Here is a 19,887-nt window from a genome sequence, read left to right on the forward strand (position 1 = left end):
TCTAAGGAGATGATCATGTGGTTTTTGTCTTTGAGTTTGTTTATGTAGTGGATTACGTTGATGGATTTCCTTATATTAAACCATCCCTGCATCCCTGGATTATTTCATATCATGGTTAATAGTCAACTGTCTAGGGAAGTCAGGGCAGGAATTCAGTCCTGGTCGGAACCTGGAGACAAGAACTGTTGCAAAGGCTATGTATGGATACTTCTTAGTGGCAAGTTTGTTCTTCTGAGCTTGCTCAGACAGTTTTTGTATACTATCCAGGGCCTCCACCCTAGAGTGGACATCACTCACAGTCAGTTGAATCCTCCTATATTAATCACCAATCGAAGATCATATGCCCAGTACAGGGTAATGCCAGGGCCAGGAAGCTGGAGTGGGTGGGTTGGGGAGCAGGGCAGGGGGAAGGTTTAGGGGGCTTTGGATTTAGCATTTGAAATGTAAATGAAGATAATATCTAATTAAAAAAAAAAGAAAGAAAATATCCTGTACACTTGCCCACAGGGTAATTCTGTGAGGGCATTTTCTCAGGAAGAGTTTTCTATTCCATGACTCCAGCTTGTGTCAAGTTAACAAAGACAGCTGTACCATAACTTTGACTGTTGTTATTGATAGATTTGAGAGTGCCATTGATAACAACAAAGGTCATATTTGTAGTAACAACAGCAATGATACAAATTCTTTATGAAAATAGAGCCTTGGAAATCTAGCCTTTTCCTTCAAAGAAATGTAAAGTTTTAATAATATTATCTGGTCTGAGACAGATATATTTGGCAATAATGGTAAGACATTTAAAAAGTTGTTTAAAGTTGGCCTTATTCAGTGGGAGGTTCTGCTTTTCTTTTCCTTCTCACTTTTCTTTTTGTGAATCTTGGGCCAGTCTTTCGAGCCTGTTTGTATATGATATCATCCTAACTCTGTCCATATGCTCACATAGGCACAAACATAAATACCACATAACAGAATTTTCGGGTTTCATTAATATCCAGTATTTTTTGGTTTTTTAATTTACATTGTAACAAAATGCATGTTTTCTGTCTCATCAGGTAATATATACCATTTACTAATTATATTGAGATAAAACAAAAATAACAAAAGGAGTGCAAAAAAACCCTGTTAGCCTCAACTACTTTTTGCACATTTTTTTGTGAATATATTTGAAACAGTTGCATTCATAACAAATGAACGATGATGCCTTAACTTATTGATATTGCCATGTAATATTTCTTATGATACTAAAATTTTCCTTATATTTCTCATAGCTATATAACATGCTATCAAATATATATATATATATATATATATATATATATATATATATATATATATATATATTACCTACTTTTAATAAACATTATAGTTACAATATCTAGAAATTAAGACTTTTCTTCTAAGGTGAATTAAAAATATTTCTAGTAGATAAATTATTAATTTAAACATTCTAAGTTCATGAACTAGGTTAAAGATCTTACTTTTAATAAATCCCACTTCTTTCCAAAAATGTTGTTAATTGGTTTACATTGACACTTTCAAAGAAGCTACAACACTTTGAATTCCCTTTACTAAGCCAAAATTTTGTTTAAAATAAAATTTGATTTCAACATAATGTTCTTAGCACTATTTTCAACTGAAAGATAGGGAAGGTGATCCAGAGACTGCCCCACCTAGGGATCCATCTCATCTGCTGACACCAAACCCAGACACTATAGCTGATACCAAAAAGTGCTTAGTGACAGGAGTCTGGTATAGCTGTCCCCTGAGAGGCTCTGCCAGAGCCAGACCAATACAGACGCAGATGTACACAACCAAGCACTGGACTGAGTTTGGGGCCACCAGTGGGAAAGTTAGGGCAAGGACGGTAGGTCCTGAAGGGGTTTGCAACTTTGTAGGAAGAGCAACAATATCAACCAACCAGACTCCCCAAAGCTCCCAAGGACTAAACCACCAACCAAAGAGTACACAGGGGATAGCCATGGCTCCAGCTGCATATGTAGCAGAGGACTGCCTTATCTGGCATCTCTAGGAGGGGAACCCCTTGATCCTGTGGAGGCTTGATGACATTGATAGGGGAACGCTAGGCTGCTAAGGCATGAGTGGGTGGGGAGCATTTTCATAGAGGCAGGGGAGGGAGAAAGGAATAGGGCTTGTGGAGGAGAAACTGAGAAGGGGGTAACATTTGAAATATAAATAAATAAAATAAGCAATAAAAAATGATTCTGATAGGAAAGGCATTGTCATACTTATGGATTAGCTGCGTATGCACTTGCACACATAATGATAGTCCCTGTTTCACCATCAAATATTCTGAACACAAAATGAGTGTTACCTTTTTCATACATTTTAGCAAACTTCTTTACCTTATAGCTTTTCTGAGTGTTAAAATTAGATTATGCAGTTTTATATTGTACCACTAAAGACTGGACGGCAACTTACAGTATCAGTGATGCTATATTTATTTCAAAGTTACTTTGGTAATAAGAACACATGCTTTGAACTTTTGAGGATATAGTATTTTTTATTTTGCTGTTAATTAATTGGAGTCTGATTATTCAATATTCCAATTATTTAGCTCCTTGTTTTCTTATTTGCTTCTTCCTTCTAATTGCCTGTTTTTCCAGCACATAATATATGATTAATAGCTTCATCAGGAAAAATTAAAGAAAAAAATCCAGGAAAATAAATTAACAAGTAAGCCTGTATGATATTTAATGAGAGTTTTTGGTATAAAGGCAATTAAATATTTAATGCATTATTACTCCTACAGCCATTTTTAAGAAAGACACGCAGCTTCTGCTATTGATAAGTTCTGTTTAATAATTACTTAAATACATAAGTCAGCAAGTCAATTTTTTTTAATGCATTTGTGCAGTTTAGTACTCCCCAGAGGAATCTGTGGCAAGGCTACTTTTGTGCCCTTTCATTTTTGGTGCTGAAGATCCTTGTGTGCCTTAGAATTCTGGTTTATTTCTCTCTCTTTGATTGTCTCATTGCTTATCTTGGCAATAAGAGTGACTCAGACAGTGCTACATGGTAATTTACCCTACTCTTCATCATCTTCTATAACTGAATGAGTTTGTTTTGAAGAGAACACCTAGATGAGGAGTCCGTGTATCGCCTTCCTCATTTCACAGAAAGCCCTTGGAATACATTTTTTTAACTTTTGGTTTTTTTTCTTTGGTTAGGAAAAATTTAGAGGTCTTAAGGTCAGCCTGACCTTAAGCCTACCTGTAAGACTGTGTAATCGTTTGACAATTCATAGAGGCATTTAGTTTCCTTTATCACTCTAGTTTTGTTTTAAATCTCTAGGTTTTATATTCAGTTGGACATTTTCGATTTGTTTTTCTGCCTTGGTGACTACTAATGAGTAAGCTTAAACCACTGGTGCCAAGTGCTAAGAAAAATGTTGAACACATCAGTGATTCTTGAGTAAATTTCAAGTGATGATTTCTTATAAATAACTATTGTCTTTGTGATGAACATAGACTGTTTTTCACATGCATCCTTTATATAGACTTAGTTGAGTAATCATTGAATAATAATCAATGTAGTAGATCACCTTATGATGCATTTTGGCTTTTGACAGGTATAGCATCTTCATGGAGTAGATATCCAATGTGTAGACTCATTGTGGAAAGATTAATGTTGAACCTACTGATGACACACAACATTCCTTTTGTGAACATTGTCATCCTGTGAATAATTTCTGTGAGAGTACCATTAATTTACTCATTTGAAACCATTTATTTCTTGTGGTTGTATTCTTGATACATTAAAAATTATGTAGTAAAAATAGCTCTTAAGGAGAGTTCCACATCTTGTAAGCATTTTACCTTTATTTCCTTTCTAATCTCTACTCCAGTGCTCTTGATTACCCTCATCTTTACTGGATATTAACACAGAATATACAAAGTATGTTCCTTTACATGTTACAATCTTTAGTACCTTGCATAGTGTTAACATCTGTATGATCACTTGTCTCTTTCTGTAGTATGCATGGAAATTATATTTTACTATTTAGGTCACAGTTAGATTCTAAAAGAATACAAATGTACCAAAAATTTTAATATCTAATGAAAATTTATCTCAATTTTAATAATAAGCAATTACTAATTGTCTTAGTCAGTGTTCTATTATTGTGAAGAGTCACCGTGACCATGGCAACTCTTAAAAAAAAAAAAAAGCATTTGTTTGGGGCTTGCTTACAGTGTTTGAGGTTTAGTCCATTATCATAATGGCAAGGAGCATGACCACATGGAAGCAGACATGGGGCTGGAGAGGTAACAGAGTTCTATATCAGTATCCACGGACAGTAAGAAGAGTCTGACACTGGGTCGAACTAGGGCTTTCAAAATCTCAGTGACTCACTTCTTCCAACAAGGACACACCTACTAAAAAAGGCCACACCTCAAGTAGTGCCAATCCTTGATGACTAATCATATATGATATATATATATATATATATATATATATATATATATATATATATATATGTGTGTGTGTGTGTGTGTGTGTGTGTGTGTATTTTTTTAAATAACCACGTTCCACTCCACTCTCCAGCCCCTATACCTATAGGTTTATAACAACATTATAATGCAAAATTCATTTAATTCAACTTCAACAAACAAAAATACAAAATGTACAGTTTGAAGAGAAAAGGGGCACCAGTAAGTGTAATGCCTCTAAATCTAGAACTCAAGGAGACAAAAAAAATTAAAGAAAAACCCAATGCAAAGTACAATATTAGGAGTGGTGACTTCAGATCAAGGCCCTATTTCTGATATCAGTTTATCTCAATTTCCTTTAAAATTTATTTAAAGTTACTATTGCTGTGATGAAACACCATGACCAAAGGAACATGGGGAAGAAAAGGTTTATCTGTGCTCAAACAAGACAGACACCGGAGGTAATGTTGATGCCATGGAGGAGTGCTGCTGACTGACTTGTTCAGCCTGCTTTCTTGTAGAACCCACCAGTTCAGGGATGATGTCACCCACAATCAGCTGCCCCCGCTACTCATCAATCACTAATTAATAAAATGCCTCATAAGCTTGTTACAGTCGAATCTTATGGAGTCATTTTCTTAATTGAGATTCCCTTTCTCAGATGACTTTAGCTTGTGTCAAGTTGACATAAAACTATCCAGCACAATTGACCCCTTCTCAGCTTGACACAAAATTACATCACCATTAAGCCACAGCCTTCACATTCATCCCCAAGATCCCTCATTAAAATCACAAATAACTTTTAAAGTTTCACAGTTTTTATAGATTCAAACACATTCAAAACCCAAATCCTTTAAAATTCCCAGTCTCTTTAAAAATCTAAAATCTTTTCTCTTTGTCTCTCTCTCTCCCCCTCTCTCTGTCTCTGTCTCTCTGTCTCTGTCTCTGTCTCTGTCTCTGTCTCTCTCTCTCTCTCTCTCTCTCTTGTTACTACTGTAAAAACAAGGACACAATCTCTTTTAAAAGATCAAACTGAGATTTGGCCTTCTGCAAAAATCAAAATTAAGTTAAATACTTATTTACTTTAAGAGAGAAGATTCAGGAAACAATCAATATCAAATTAAAACAAAATCAAACTCCCAACAACATCAATAACACAATATCCAGTGTCTGGAATCCACTAACAATCATGTGTGCACCTCTAAAGGGCTTGGACCACATTTCCAGTCTGCCCTCTGCAGCACACAGGGTTTGATTTCAAGGCTAGAGTTGACTCCACCCCAGTGCTGTTGCTGTTGTTATTCTTGGTGCTAATTCCATGGTGGTGGCATCTCCAAATCTCCAAAATACTGGGATCTATTGCAATAGTGCTGCACTTTATCCAGCAGCCTTTCCTGGCTTCTCTTTGGGAACTCCAACCTTACAACACAGTGCTAAGCTTCAGCTGCTCTCCATGGCCCCTTCACACCTTCAAAAGCAGCAGCCCAGCTAAGCTCACAGCCCCCACCCTTCATTGATTCCTGGGCAAGGGTTGGTAGGAACTCCACAGGAAGTCAGAGTCTGAACCACCAACCAAGGACATCCACAGGCTGGATCTAGGGCTCCCTGCTCATATGTAGCAGATATGCAACTTTATCTTCATGTGGGTCCTGAACAACTGGAATGGGGGATGTCCCAAAAGCTGTTGCCTGTACATGGAAAAGGTTCTTCTAGTTAATCTGCCTTGTCTGGCCTCAGTGAGGGGTGAAGTGCCTAGACTCACAGAGCCTGGAAGTGCCAGGGGTGGGGATGTACCCAGGAGGATCTCACCTGCTCAGAGAGGAAGGGGAGTGGTGATTGTGGAAGGATTGTGGAATGGGGTTACTGGGAGGGAGACATTGAGTGGGATGTAAAGTATGTAAGTAAAAATAAAATTAAATTAGAGAAAAGAAAAAGAAAAAGGAAAAAAATCAGCACAGCTTTGTTGACTTACATCTCAGAGTTCAGCTTCTAGCACAAGGTACAACCTTGGCTATCTCTGGAACACAGCTTCTGCTTGCTTTCTCTCAGGAAATACTTTGCTGAAGAAGATTTCATGTAAATGATGTTGGTCTCTTTTTAATCACACTAATTTCTCAGCTCCAGCCAAGCAGCATCAAGTATCCCAGCAAAACAAAAGTAATTAGCTCTAGTAATTCTTGTTGATCACAGATGACTCTTAAGCCCCAGCTAACCAAAAGTAACAAACTGTCAGAATAACAAATTGCTTCCACAGACTCTTTAAACTTCCTCTGAGACGTCACAAGCCAGGCCTCAGTCGTCTGTATTGCCTACAGCATTCTTATGTCCCAAGCACCTACTGAACAGTCCAATGAGATCTCAATGTTCAATGGCTTTTCTAGGAAGAAGTTTCAGAGTCCTCCCTATAACACACGATCAGGTCTCTCATAGCAACACCCCACTATCCTGCTTCCAGCTTCTGTCTTAGTTTTCTATTGCTCTGAAGAGACACCATGACCATGGCATCTCTTATAAAAAAACCAAAACAAAACATACAATGACAAACAACAACAAAAAATTTAACTGGGGCTTTCTTATAGTTTCTGAGGTTTAGTCCATTATCATAATGGTGGGGACCACAAGTTGCACACAGGTAGACATGGTGCTGAGAGGTAGCTGAGAATTCTCTATCAGGATCCGTAGGCAACTAGAAGAGAGACACCCCTTGGCTTGGACATTTGAAACTTCAAAACCTACTTTCAGTGACATACTTTCTCTAACAAGGCCACAACTTCTCCAGTAAGGTCACACTTCCCAATCCTTTTCAAGCAGTTCCATTCACTGGTGAATAATCTTTGAAATATGGTAGCCAAGAGGGGTCATTCTTATTCAAACCATCACACTATTGTTAGATTATATATCTTTATAGAAATTTTCTATATGTATGATACCTATTGCTACATATGCTACCTGTTTCTCCTTCCCTCCCTCTTCCTCTCTCTTTCTCTCTCTCTCTATCTTTCTGTGTGTGTGTGTGTGTGTGTGTGTGTGTGTGTGTGGGAAAAATAGAGAGAGAGAGAGAGAGAGAGAGAGAGAGAGAGAGAGAGAGAGAGAGAGAGAGAGATTATAAAGGGTCTGAAATCTGATTTTACATACTTGAAAATCCATATGTTAGCTTGTTGTTATTTCATGGATATTGACAGAACAAATTCCATATTAGAACAAAAGACATTATTTTACTCATGCCACAGCAAGTAGCATGCATAACAATGCATTTGTATCTGTTCCACTTGCTGTCATATCTCACGGAGCCTTTGTGAACAGCTCAAATGGATGCCTGCATACTAACTAGATTGTACTGCGGGAAAAACAATAGTTTTACCCAAAATGAACCACAAACGATAATGTCAAAAATCATTTTTTGGGTACCCACCATTGCATAGCAAATGGGAAAACTCTTTTCTATGTTCTGGAGTGGGCATTACATTTAATTCTTCAAGATATTTCACTGCCAAGACAACTGTCAAAATAGTCTAGTAAGGAACACTTGAAGACTTTAGTTTTTGGCATAGGCATTAGAAAGTGTAGATGTTCAGGAGATAGATAAGTGATTGCTCAGGGATACTTATGCTTTGGACTCCAATGGCTTATGCTGAATTTTCACATGAGTAAATCATCATCTGAACAATTCATTCATCTGAAACAAGTTGGAATCAAATTCATTCATTATGCTTTTGGGGCTTATTTAAGGCTAATGTGAGAGGACTTTCAAGTAGCAGGGTGAAGCCAATCTGAAGCCTCAGCTGCATGTCCTTGTCTGAGTCACTGTGATTGTATCTCACCAAGAATGATTTGAAACATGCAAGATCTAGTTCAAGGGCAATCAAATATCTAGCGCAAATACAGCAAGGTTTAAACTCATCTGCTGATCTTTTGTTGATATCGCAGTAGGTAACAAACACTTTCAATTCCAAATGCAGATTGATCATGGCAACTCTATTCCATGTACAAACGATAGTCCAAAGGGCAATGTATCTTTGTAGCTCATATTTCTCCAGACTTCACCATAGCTCTTGGTATACCATAAGTGAGCTTGGTATATGAACATAAGCCTTAGAGTTATAGGTTAGAAAGTAGAATTTCACATGTTTTTTAAAGTCGTCTATCATTTTTGTATCAGACTTTGTTGTGTTTTTGTTTTGTTTTGTTTTCAAGATGGTCAGTCTCACTGTGTAGCCCTGGCAGCTCTGGAATTCTTTCTATAGATCATTCTGTCTTAGATCTCACAGAGTTCTTCTGCCTCCCACATGCTAGTACTAGTATGTGCCATCACAGCAAGGCTTAACTCAGACTTTTTATACACATCAGCTAAATGTAATAAATGGATATACAACATTGAAAAGCTGAAATGAGCTAATTATGGTATTGAATATATCACAATGAGACTTTAAAATTATTCATATGATGCTGCTGCAATGATGTTCTGCAGCAGTAGTGGAATAATAAAGAGTAGGTCAAATATGAAGGTAGAACCAACAGAATTTTCATGTAGATCTAATGTGGGATATAAAAGAATTTCTAAAAGAAAAACCCTACATCATATTTTAAAAAAGTGTGTGTGTGTGTGTGTGTGTGTGTGTGTTCTTGTTGTATGAGTTCATATGAATAGAGGCCAGAGGGAAATTCTGATTTCCTCCTCTATCATTTCCTATCTATCTTATTCCCTGAGACAAGGCCTCTCACTGAATCTGGAGTTCATTTGTTACGTGACTTTCCAGCATTCTGGAGTGATTCTCCTGTCTCTTTCTTCCCCCAGGGCTAGAGTTCCAGGCACATGTGTGGCCAAGTCTTGCTCTTTAAGTGAGTACTTGGCATCAAACTCAGGTCTACATGCTTGTAGACCAAGTGCTCATCCTGATGGAGCTGTCTCCAAGCCCTTTTTTCTAAGATATGTTATGTGTATCTTAGGATTATTGAAGATAGTTACTGAGTTGATTATTCTGATTAGACAAATTATTAGAATAAACTAATATTTTCATACCATAGCAGGTGCTAAACTATTTGATTTAAGAGAGAACAGGAAGGTAGGGGTATGCATATCATGATGAGATATACATCTTTCTTGAAGTTTACTGTCATATGATTCATTTAAATTATTAGATGAATTTCTTCCTCATTATATAATTCAGTTGAGAGACACAGATAGTGCAAGTAGAATATTATTTAGTAAAGTGAAGCAAAGCATGCGGTCTCATAGAGATTAGCTCAGCTATCTTGAAGAAAAAGTTGCCGAATGGTAGGCTTGGCATTGTGATTCTTAAGAAACATTTATGAATATTTGTGAGCTTGTCCTATTCCTTAATTAGCAGATAATCCATAAAGGATTTCGTTTGATGATACTGTTGAATAGCCCTCAAAGGTGTGTGTATGTGTGTTTTGGGGAAGGTGAAAATCATAATAAAAATGATAGATTGAAGCAGGTCTTTTGAGATCAGAGCCTTGTGTTGAGTTTAGTTTGGTAACTGTGAATGTTTTTCACCTGAGTGCTCATTCAATAGTAGGTGATATTTAGAACAGAAAACAAAGGGTTAAAGAGAGTAACTACTAGAAGCCATGATAAGGATCCAACTAGCTGTTACATAGCCCCAGACTGTTGCTGGTAGCCTGGAGTATCCTATCTGGATCTCTACCCAGATGAAGCAAATCCTTGAAAATTTCCCAGGAATTTCAGTACAAGTCAGAGTGGATGGTGCACATTTTAAACATAGGCACAAGATCTTATCCAGAAAGTAGGGGTCTGAAATCTGCTTATACCCTTTCCTTCAGATCAGGGTGTCATAATGAATGCAATCAGATGGATATAGTTGAAGCTAAATACACATACAAGAATATATTAATTTGTTTTAAGATAATTGTTAATGTTGGGATATTTATATGGTAACAAGGACTCATTATACCAAATAAACTGAATCAGACAAGACAAGCTCATCAATAAAATATTTGAATATGTAAGAAGAGAGGATTTCCATTCTGAAATGACAGTTAATCCATTGAAATAATTTTACTTGCAGACATGGGTGGTGATAGAAGTACGTAAGAAGATGCATTCAATCTGGCAGTATGAAAAAAAAATTCTGGTTGTGTTTTATCTGGTCTGCTAATTTAGAATAACAGGGATAAATTGTGAGTAACAAACTCGAGATATCAGTAGAAAGAGGAGAGGAGAGGTGGGAAATTGCCTAAGGGATAGATTGATTTGTACAGGAACTGCTGAAGTATTGTGAAACAAGGAAAGTTCACTGTGGTATGGGCTTATGGATTTGAAATGTGAATGAATGGAAAAGGAAACTTGACACACACTAGAATCATCTGCGAATCGGGAGCCTCAGTTGAAGAATTGCCTCCATCAGATTAGCCTGTAGGTAAATTTTTTGGGCATTTCCTTGATTGATGGTTGATATGCCAGAGCCCAGGCCACTGTGATCAGTACCAATAAACAATGTGAACAATGTGAACAACGTAGAGGCTGAATGCTTCTAAGCAGTGTTTTTCCTATGGTCTCTGCTTTAGTTCCTGCCTCATTCTTACCCTGAGTTATTTTTTTTTCCTTTCTTTTTTTTTTTAACTAGATGTTTTCTTCACTTACATTACAAATGCTATCCCCAAAGCTCCCTATACCCTCCCCCACCCTGCTCCCCAACCCACCCACTCCCACTTCCTGGCCCTGGCATTCCCCTGTACTGGGGCATATGATCTTCACAAGACCATGTGTCTCTTCTCCCACTGATGGCTGACTAGGCCATCCTCTGCTACATATGCAGCTAGTGACAGCTCTGGGGGGTTGGTTAGTTCATATTGTTGTTCCTCCTATAGGGTTGCAGACCCTTTTAGCTCCTTGGGTTCTTGCCTTGTTTTCCCTCAGTTAAGGATTGTAACCTATAAGCCAGATAACCCCCTTTTCTCCATGTTGTTTTTGGTCAGTGTTGGTCGCAGCAATGGACAGCACCCATGATTTTCTGCTTATTTGTCACCTTGGGTTAGGGACATTTGGTTTAATTGGTATATTCCTTTGGTGGGGCTTTCATGATTGAGTCCCTTAAACAGTAGAATTTATTTTCCTAAAGTTCATTTTATTATGAGATTTATTTTACAATTCTAGCATTATCCTCATTTAGTGTGTGAGGTGGGCAGGGTGGGCTCATTTGCCATGGCACTTGTATGCTCAGGAAGAGCTTGTAGTAGTGGGTTCTATCTTTTTACCATATATGTGGATCTGAAGATGAATGTTATGCCATTGGGGATGGTGGCAAGCCTGCTGATCTCTTTCACTGCCCCTCCACCCCCCTTAGAGCTTTCTATATGTCTGCCACATGGCTGTCTTCAGCCTGTGTTTTCTTGTGGCCTTTACTGTAAGCATGTCTGTTTATTTCTCTTCATATAAGGACTGTTAAGTATTGGATTAAGATTGACCCATAACACTTCATTTAACCCTGATTTTCTTTATTCATTTATTTTCTTATTTACTTTGAAAAAGATTATGTATTTTCAAAATTGTGTGTGTGTGTGTGTGTGTGTGTGTGTGTGTGTGTGTGTGTGTCCTTGAGCGCATGTTGATGTGCATGTGTGGGTTACAGCACATCTCTTTGTTTCTGTTTCTTTCCTGCCAGCTTGTGGTATTAATGGGTGGAATTTAGGTAATCAACCATGGATCTCAACAACTTAGCATTGTAGAGTTCTCCTGCTGACCCACAATTACCTTCTCAAATTTGCAATATATAGTCACATTCTAACACACTGTGAGTTAAGACATGAACGTATGCCTTTTTAGCTGTGGGAGGAGTGAGATTTCTCTAATGACTAGTGTTGGACTTTTAAATTTTAAATATTTTAGAGTAAATAAGAACAAAGATGAGAAATATGAAATCATGTTCTCATACAGATTGTTTTTTAATATGAAAGGATACAATGGGAAAAATCAGTTTTTAAATATATTGCAGACAGATGCTTAGAAAAAAAAGTAGGCATGTAGGAAGAGGACATTTGTTGTATTAGTGTGTATTGTTAGGGAATAAGAGCAAGGGATCTACCAATGTATTACTAGCTTGAGCAATGCAATACTGTGTGCTCATTCCCAAGGCAATGTAAGAGTAAGCTTATTAAAAAAAAATTCCAGGAGGCCCATGTGATTGGCATGGAGAACAGAAGTTCAAAATGAGATCAGAAAGGTTATAAATAGATGGGAGTTCTTTTATTTGATATAATTGCTTTGTTAAACCAAATCCTGATGAGATCAGAGAGTCATGATACTGAGACGTGAGATCTGCTTTTATCTTACAAAGAAAGTTTAATTTTCATTGAAGTAAAATGCACAGATCTCAAGTGCACACATTTTAATGAGTTTTCAGTATCACAAAACCTGTGTAATTCATACCTCTTCAGGGGATACATTTATTAAATGCAATATTTCTGCCATATAATGTATTTATTTTCTAAGTCCCTAAACAGTCACATACTGGGCATGTACTATGTCTGTAAGGATACATGAGTGTCCTAATACTTTTTCCTTTATTTGAAGGTAGTTCTGAAAATATTATTACTGTTATAAATAATACCACCAGCTAATATATGTTTAGTTCCTCCCTTGTGGCAGGGAACTTTGCAAGGGCTTTACTTGCCTTAACCCATTTATATTTATCTCGGTCTTTTGTGGTAGATACTACTGCTTAGGATTTATAGACAGAAAAACTAAGTCAATTAACATTCCAGTAACTTGAATTAATGAATACTGGAATCTAGAATTCATGTATGTGTATATCTATGTATATCTATGTGTATATATATATATATATATATATATATATATATATATATATATATATATATGTATGTATATATAGACACACAGACACATAGACACCACATACACAAACACACACATACATAAATTTATACTGTTATTCTCATTTTGTGAACCCCAAAAGACCACCAAGGAGCCAGTTCTGATGCAATTGCACAATGGGCTTTATTCAAATGTGAGCTTGGGCCACACTCTCATCCTTATTGATCCAGCAGGGTGGGAGGGTTAAGCCCTGAGTCCAGTTTGAAGCAAGCATTTACTTAGGCAAGCAAAAAATCAAGGAAAATTTCAGGTTGGCACATATGTAATGGTGGGGGGTTAGCGATTAAGGAATATGTTGCCCTTTAAAATGATTGGCTGGTGCTGGGAGCCAAACCATAAACTTTCATATGCAAATATCTTTAGGTACAACTGTAACTCTGCTTTCTTCCTGATTGTTGGTTGTTAGGGAGTGACCTGGAGATCGGTGCTAGGTACAGGCCTTGTGTTTAACATGAGCAGTTCAACCTTAGGACAGGTTCTCTAAGATGGAGCCTGAGCCCGAATGGACTTAGTCTTTTCTTTCAATACAAAGTTTATGCAAGGATGTTTCTTATTGGTTGAATTTAGTGTTATGACCTATTTTCCCTTTAATTTAATGTATTTATTTTTACCTTTGTTTTCCTTCAGTCTTAATATACACCTTTTGGTTGTGAGTGGATTCATTAGATACGTGCTAACTTTTTATGTTCAGCCACTAAAAGGACAGCTTTTTCCCCAATCATATCTGGAGCTAAATAGCTGTAAATTTTGATTTCTAGTCATTGATTTATATATGAATCTTTAAAGGAAATGTACATAACTGTTTTGTCCCTCTCAGTGAGCTTGTAATTATCTGTAATGTTAAACGTTTTCCAAGTAAATGAAACTTCTAGAAGCTCTATCAGCAGTTTCAACCTAGCTTCTAGAATACCCTGCCAGCATTAAGTATAGCCTCATAAATTAGATTGAAAAAACTTTCTCTCATTATGCAATTTTCTACTAAAGAGGATATATGCCTACAGATTAAAATGTCTAATAGCAACTATGCTATATTCCACAGGGAAATAATAACCTTCTAATTGAAAACCCTAACAGAAAAAGCAATGCCCTCATAAGACTTTTGTACTTGTCTTGATATGATTGTTTTCAACTATCTTAAAATTTACCTAGGTTTTAATTTTTATATTTGAAATCATCTTTTTAATTAAAGTAGGAAAATACTGTATATTTTTAGACAAAATCCCATAATATCTCATGTAATATTACTTATGTGGCAAGAAAGAAGGAAACAGGACTTGTTAATGGGTGCTTGATAAGCTTTTGTTTCTTAAAACTTTCCTCCCTAGAGCAAAACTAGGAAAGAGCAAAATGCTGCTAGGCATGGTGTTTGCTGTAGGCTTGTGAGGTCAGCACTCAGGAGGTTTGAGCTAGAGGATTATAGGATGAAGGCCCACAGAGGATATGTAGGGACACAGGCAGATGAACGTCTCTGTGCTGATTGTTCATGCTCTGTGTTTGACCAGTCATCCAGATATATTGCACAAGTTTGCTTTCATCATTCCCTGACAAGCAAAAACAATAGGTGCAAGTGAGTAGAAGTGTAGCGGGATAAACGTATACCACAGATGGTGAGCCTCTTAAATAACCAAGGCTACCCACTGTGCTTGTGTTGTTAGTAGTCATGTGTACTGTGTCATTTTTCTGCTTGATAAGGTTTGCTTTCATAAGGTGCATTCGAGTGCACATATCAGAGAGTTATTCCACCTGTACCAGAGAATTAAAATTAAAAGAATTTATATCTTTGTATATATATATATATATATATATATATATATATATATATATATATATATATATATATTAAGTGTGTCTTATAGGCAGACAAAAATATACAGCTAAGTACTGTCACTGAAATAGTTGACTTGGACTCTTCTCACTGCTGTTGTATTGCTGTGCAAATCTAATAGGCTGTGAAAGTGGGATAATTTAAATAATTCTTGAAGTGGTAATAGGATGTGATTTTGACTCTTCATCATAACTGAAGTTAAAATTAAATTCTTCATAACCTCAATTGTTAGACTCTTATTAGGAAATGACTTTTCTTAGGCATTTTAATATTTAATATTATGTTATTTCAGAGTTTCTTGCAATAATAATAATAGTTTCTTTAAAAGTCTCTGTCTTGGTTGAGCCTCCTAATACTTTGTGAGGTGGATAGGGCAGGAAAGATGTTATCAACAAAAATGAAGTGTGCAGAGAGGCAGGATGCCTACGGTCATGTTTTCATTTGATGACAGAGACAAGGGCAGTTCTATCCCCACCTTTAGTATCATTTACTGTGAGGTATTTCTGCTGGGGAAGTTGAAAAGATTCAGTAGGTATTGTTGTTATATACACTTCTCCATAGGTTTCATTTTTCTCTACAATAAATTGAAGGGATGAATTCTATCTTAGAGTCAAAGTAAGAGAAAATTTTATAGACTGAGTTGTCTCATTTTTCAGGTTTAACAATACATAGAGCGATAGGAATACATGTAGGCAAAGCTGTGCTCTGGTAACTAGGACTGTGGGCTGAGTTCTAACAGTTAGCTCTCATTTTTATAGAAAAGTAAAATAAGGAAAGGAAATGTACTAGATTATTAATATTCTAATGCTGTCTTTTTCAAAAAAAAAAAAAACAAACTCCAAATGTTATGTAATCTTTGGATTTCCACACATGATCCATCTATATCCTTTGGTAAATATTTATCCATATTTCTGAGTGAATATAAATTTTATGTTGTTGAAATTAGAATCTTTGCTCCATTTATATGAATTTTGATATTGAATATGTGATTAGTTTTCATTGGTTGTCACAGACAATATTTTTATTATCTTATTCTACTAAATTAGTTATGTAAATTTAAACAGGACTTTACCTAGCAAATTGTACTTTGTGTTACTATTTTGAAACATAGTTATGAAGTATTTCAATTATCTTTTTCTCTAATATTATTCAGCTAAAGTGTTTATGTCAAATAATGTTATTTTTCTTACATCTAACAATTTGTACTTTACATGGTATTTATCCATTTATTTTGTGGTACTAGAAATTGAACTTAAGTCCTTGCCTATGCTACCCAAGAACTCTCTACTTGATGTTATCTTTTTTCCTTTTATTGAAAATAATTTTTTTCACATAGTATATGCTGATTGTAATTTCCCCTCCATCTACTCTTCTCAGTTCCTCCCCACCCCTATTCAGATCAATACTTGATATTTAAGAGTAAGTAATATGAGATTATGTTTGATTTGACATGTTCTTTATACAGAAAATAGTTACACAGTCATTTCTCAATGTGGTGTGTATACACATACACACACACACAAATATGTTATGCATTAATTTTTATTTCTTTGAATGGCTCTTAAGAGTTTTGTGGCTTTTTGTTTTGTTCTTTACAATGTATACTTGTTTATTTTCCATTAATACCTTGTTTCTCACTGATAAATAGGTCAAATACACACTATCTATGTTGAGACATACATCTTCTTTGTATTTTTCTATGTAGATCAGATAATTTTAAGACTAACAAGCATTGATTTATTTCATAAATTGCTGATAAGTTGATCATCTTAGAGTCTTTTTTGTGTGTTTGAGTGATTTTTAAGTTTTTGCTTTGCGCCAGGGGCTTCTCTGTGTATCCTTTACCTGTACTAGAAGTCACTCTGTAGACCAGCCTTGAAATCAGGGATCTGTTTGCCTCTGCCTCCCAGTGCTGGGATAAATGGCATGTGCCAACATTGCTCAGCTAATTGATAATTGTTCAGTTAGATCCTTGGTAAGCTTGATTGCACTTAATCCTAGCAAATCCTTAGATGTGGCACTGTTATGCTTATTTCACAGATTAGAAAATGAAGGCAAAGGAGTTCTCCAAGGAATACAAAGTGAACAGATGGAGAGTTCCCATTATCTAAATGTCAGCTGTTAGCCTCTGTAGAACATTGTTATTTCGGAATGACTTATCTTGCAAAACAATTTTGACTTGCCAAAGGAACTATGACAGAGTAAGTGTGCCTTATTGACATCATAGTACTATATAGGACAATATGATAATTTATAAGTAAATGCCATTGGAAGAAATCAAATAGTTGTCAAAGGCACACCCTGCAGCATAGTGAGTATCAGGGACCATATGCTAGAATCCTTACCTGCCTGGCCGGTTAAAGTCTGAGGGGCTTTAGTTTTACAGTTGAGGACCTGGATGCTGATTGACTTGGGAGCATGAATAAATGAACTAAGTCATTTATCATTTTGTATTCTACCTACTTTGTACAAAACATCCCTCTATCATAATGAGCATTCTTTTATTTATTTATTTATTTATTTATCTCTTTCAATATAGTGGGATGCATCTTGCTTTTGTCCTGGAGATCACCTCTGTGGCTTGGATTTATCTCAGGAACACCCGTCTTCAGTCTCCGTATTGATTAGTAATCAAGCATGAGGAGATTTGTCTACTGCAAGGTGGTTCTGGCCACTTCGCTGATGTGGGTGCTTGTTGATGTCTTCTTACTCCTGTACTTCAGCGAGTGTAACAAGTGTGATGACAAGAAGGAGAGATCCCTGCTGCCTGCGCTGAGGGGTGAGTGTTCATCAGGAAAGAGGTGCTGATGGTCAACAGAGCAGGAGACCTCAAACTCGAGGAGTCCTGCCTGACTCTGTTAGAAGAGCATTTTAGCAAACTGTTCACACATATTTAACCATATGGAAGCTGCTATACTTATGTGCCTTAAGTGTCTATGTGGAAGAAATGACAGTAGCTATACAAACCCTAAGATAATTTCCAATTTTCACTCTTCCAGTATTATCTGAGGGTATATAAAGAATTATTTTTGAATGTTCCTATTAGACAGTATGTGAAGTCTGAGCTCTCAGTAACCAACCACCTTTAAAGATCAAACTCATAACATACAAGGGTGAGATGAGAGAGTACTGAGATAATTGGAGATAAATTCATCTTGGAGGCCATCAGAGTCTTAGCTCCAGGCTAAAGGCAAAAATAATTTTAGGAATAGCATAAGGTTATTATTTCTTTAAGGATCAGTTTCAAGGACTAGATAGCAGCAAATTCTAAATAAATATGATAATGTATGCTAAATGGTGATTTATGAAGGAAGACATTAGTTTCAATGTCTGCACACAGTTTATATTCTGTTCTGTGACATCAAGATCAAAAATATGTATATTTCTAAAATACAATAAATGTGACTTCTAGCCTTTAAAACTTGCTAAAGGGAATTCAATTCATTGAATTAAAATGTAACCTGTGCTTAATAATAATATATGTTATATATGCACACAAAATAAACATTTTCTTTTCAGTTTAAGATGAAATATTTGAATCTGTAAATTATTGAGTTAGTATTTTCATTTATTAAATTTTTTAATTTAGCAACTTAAAGATTATTCTTTAGTCAAAAATACTCTGATAAGTGAAATTAAGTTGACAGTATTTTGCTGGAGGAAGCTTAGGAAAGCATAGAACATTTTTTGAAAATTACTTTTAGTTTAGAGTGATTCATACAGCTTCCAAAAATGATCTTGCTCAGCTGGAAAGATTGTGAGTATCTTCCTCCCTTCAAAGTTTGCTTGCATTTCTTCTGGTAGCTTTGACTTAGCATAGATAATTGAAAGTACTGTGTAACTGACCACTGTATTTCCATTTAGATAGTTTACATGTATTTTTTAACCCTTTATTCCACAATTAATTGACAAAGAGGACCTAATGATCCCTACTTCTGATGAATGAACATGGGCTCAATTTCCTCTTCTTTAAGGAAATACCTAAAATTAGCCTTCTCTGCTGGAGCTAAGACTTGACTGAAAGTGGAGTGTGTTTGATACAATGTATCAGTGTGGAATGTTCACTTCATCATTTTTTTTCACTGGAGACATCTAGATTGGCCACAAAGTAATGTTATAATCTGAATCAGCAAAACCAGAGTGGTCTTTCCTACAGTTATGAAAAATGTGCAGCTCTGATGATTTATAACTTTAGTGGAGAGTTTTAAATATCTAAATGTGAAATACGATGCTGCAAGGCATAATACTTTTTTTTTCCCCTGCAACTTATTTTTGGAAAGTAGCCTTATTTATAAAATACTGTCCTGGTCCATTAGGGCTGCTATAACATGATAATCAGGCTGGGTGCCATTTACACAGCAGGACTTTATATTTTATGTTTTGAGAAACTGGAAAGTCCAAGATCAAGGTGCTTGTTAGATCTCAAAGGAAGCCAGGACAAATGGTTAACTGAGGAGCCAGGACTTTGGCTGCCGGTCTTTCTCAGCATTGCTTATTTCTATTACAGTCCGGGTTCTTTTGTAACCATTTGTCCTAGATGTGGTGTTTTGGGAGACCTATTTCTTATAAAAGGCAGTTTTCCTACTAAACTCACATGGCTGGTGGTTGGAACATATCTAAGGACATTTTTCCTAAAGAGTGACCTTTGCTGACATGTCTCTGAAATTTTAATATCTTGTAAATATAATATTAAGTAAAGTTATTAATATTAAGCAAATTTCTAGGATATACATTTCAAA

At 36.1% G+C, this 19,887-nt stretch overlaps 1 protein-coding gene across 2 annotated transcripts in view; it reads left to right on the forward strand.

Annotated features, from left to right (window-relative positions):
• Positions 1-19,887, forward strand: part of Galnt13 (polypeptide N-acetylgalactosaminyltransferase 13) — a 571,919-nt gene that overhangs the window by 57,451 nt on the left and 494,581 nt on the right. For both annotated transcript variants that reach the window (XM_021192182.2, XM_029536704.1), the window contains exon 3: positions 17,688-17,927. In XM_021192182.2, the coding sequence (XP_021047841.1) occupies positions 17,786-17,927 (142 nt within the window). In that variant the 5' untranslated portion in view covers positions 17,688-17,785. The remainder of the gene's footprint in view (positions 1-17,687; positions 17,928-19,887) is intronic.

Source organism: Mus pahari, chromosome 3 (assembly GCF_900095145.1).
Source record: "Mus pahari chromosome 3, PAHARI_EIJ_v1.1, whole genome shotgun sequence".
In the NCBI taxonomy this organism is placed as follows: domain Eukaryota; kingdom Metazoa; phylum Chordata; class Mammalia; order Rodentia; family Muridae; genus Mus; species Mus pahari.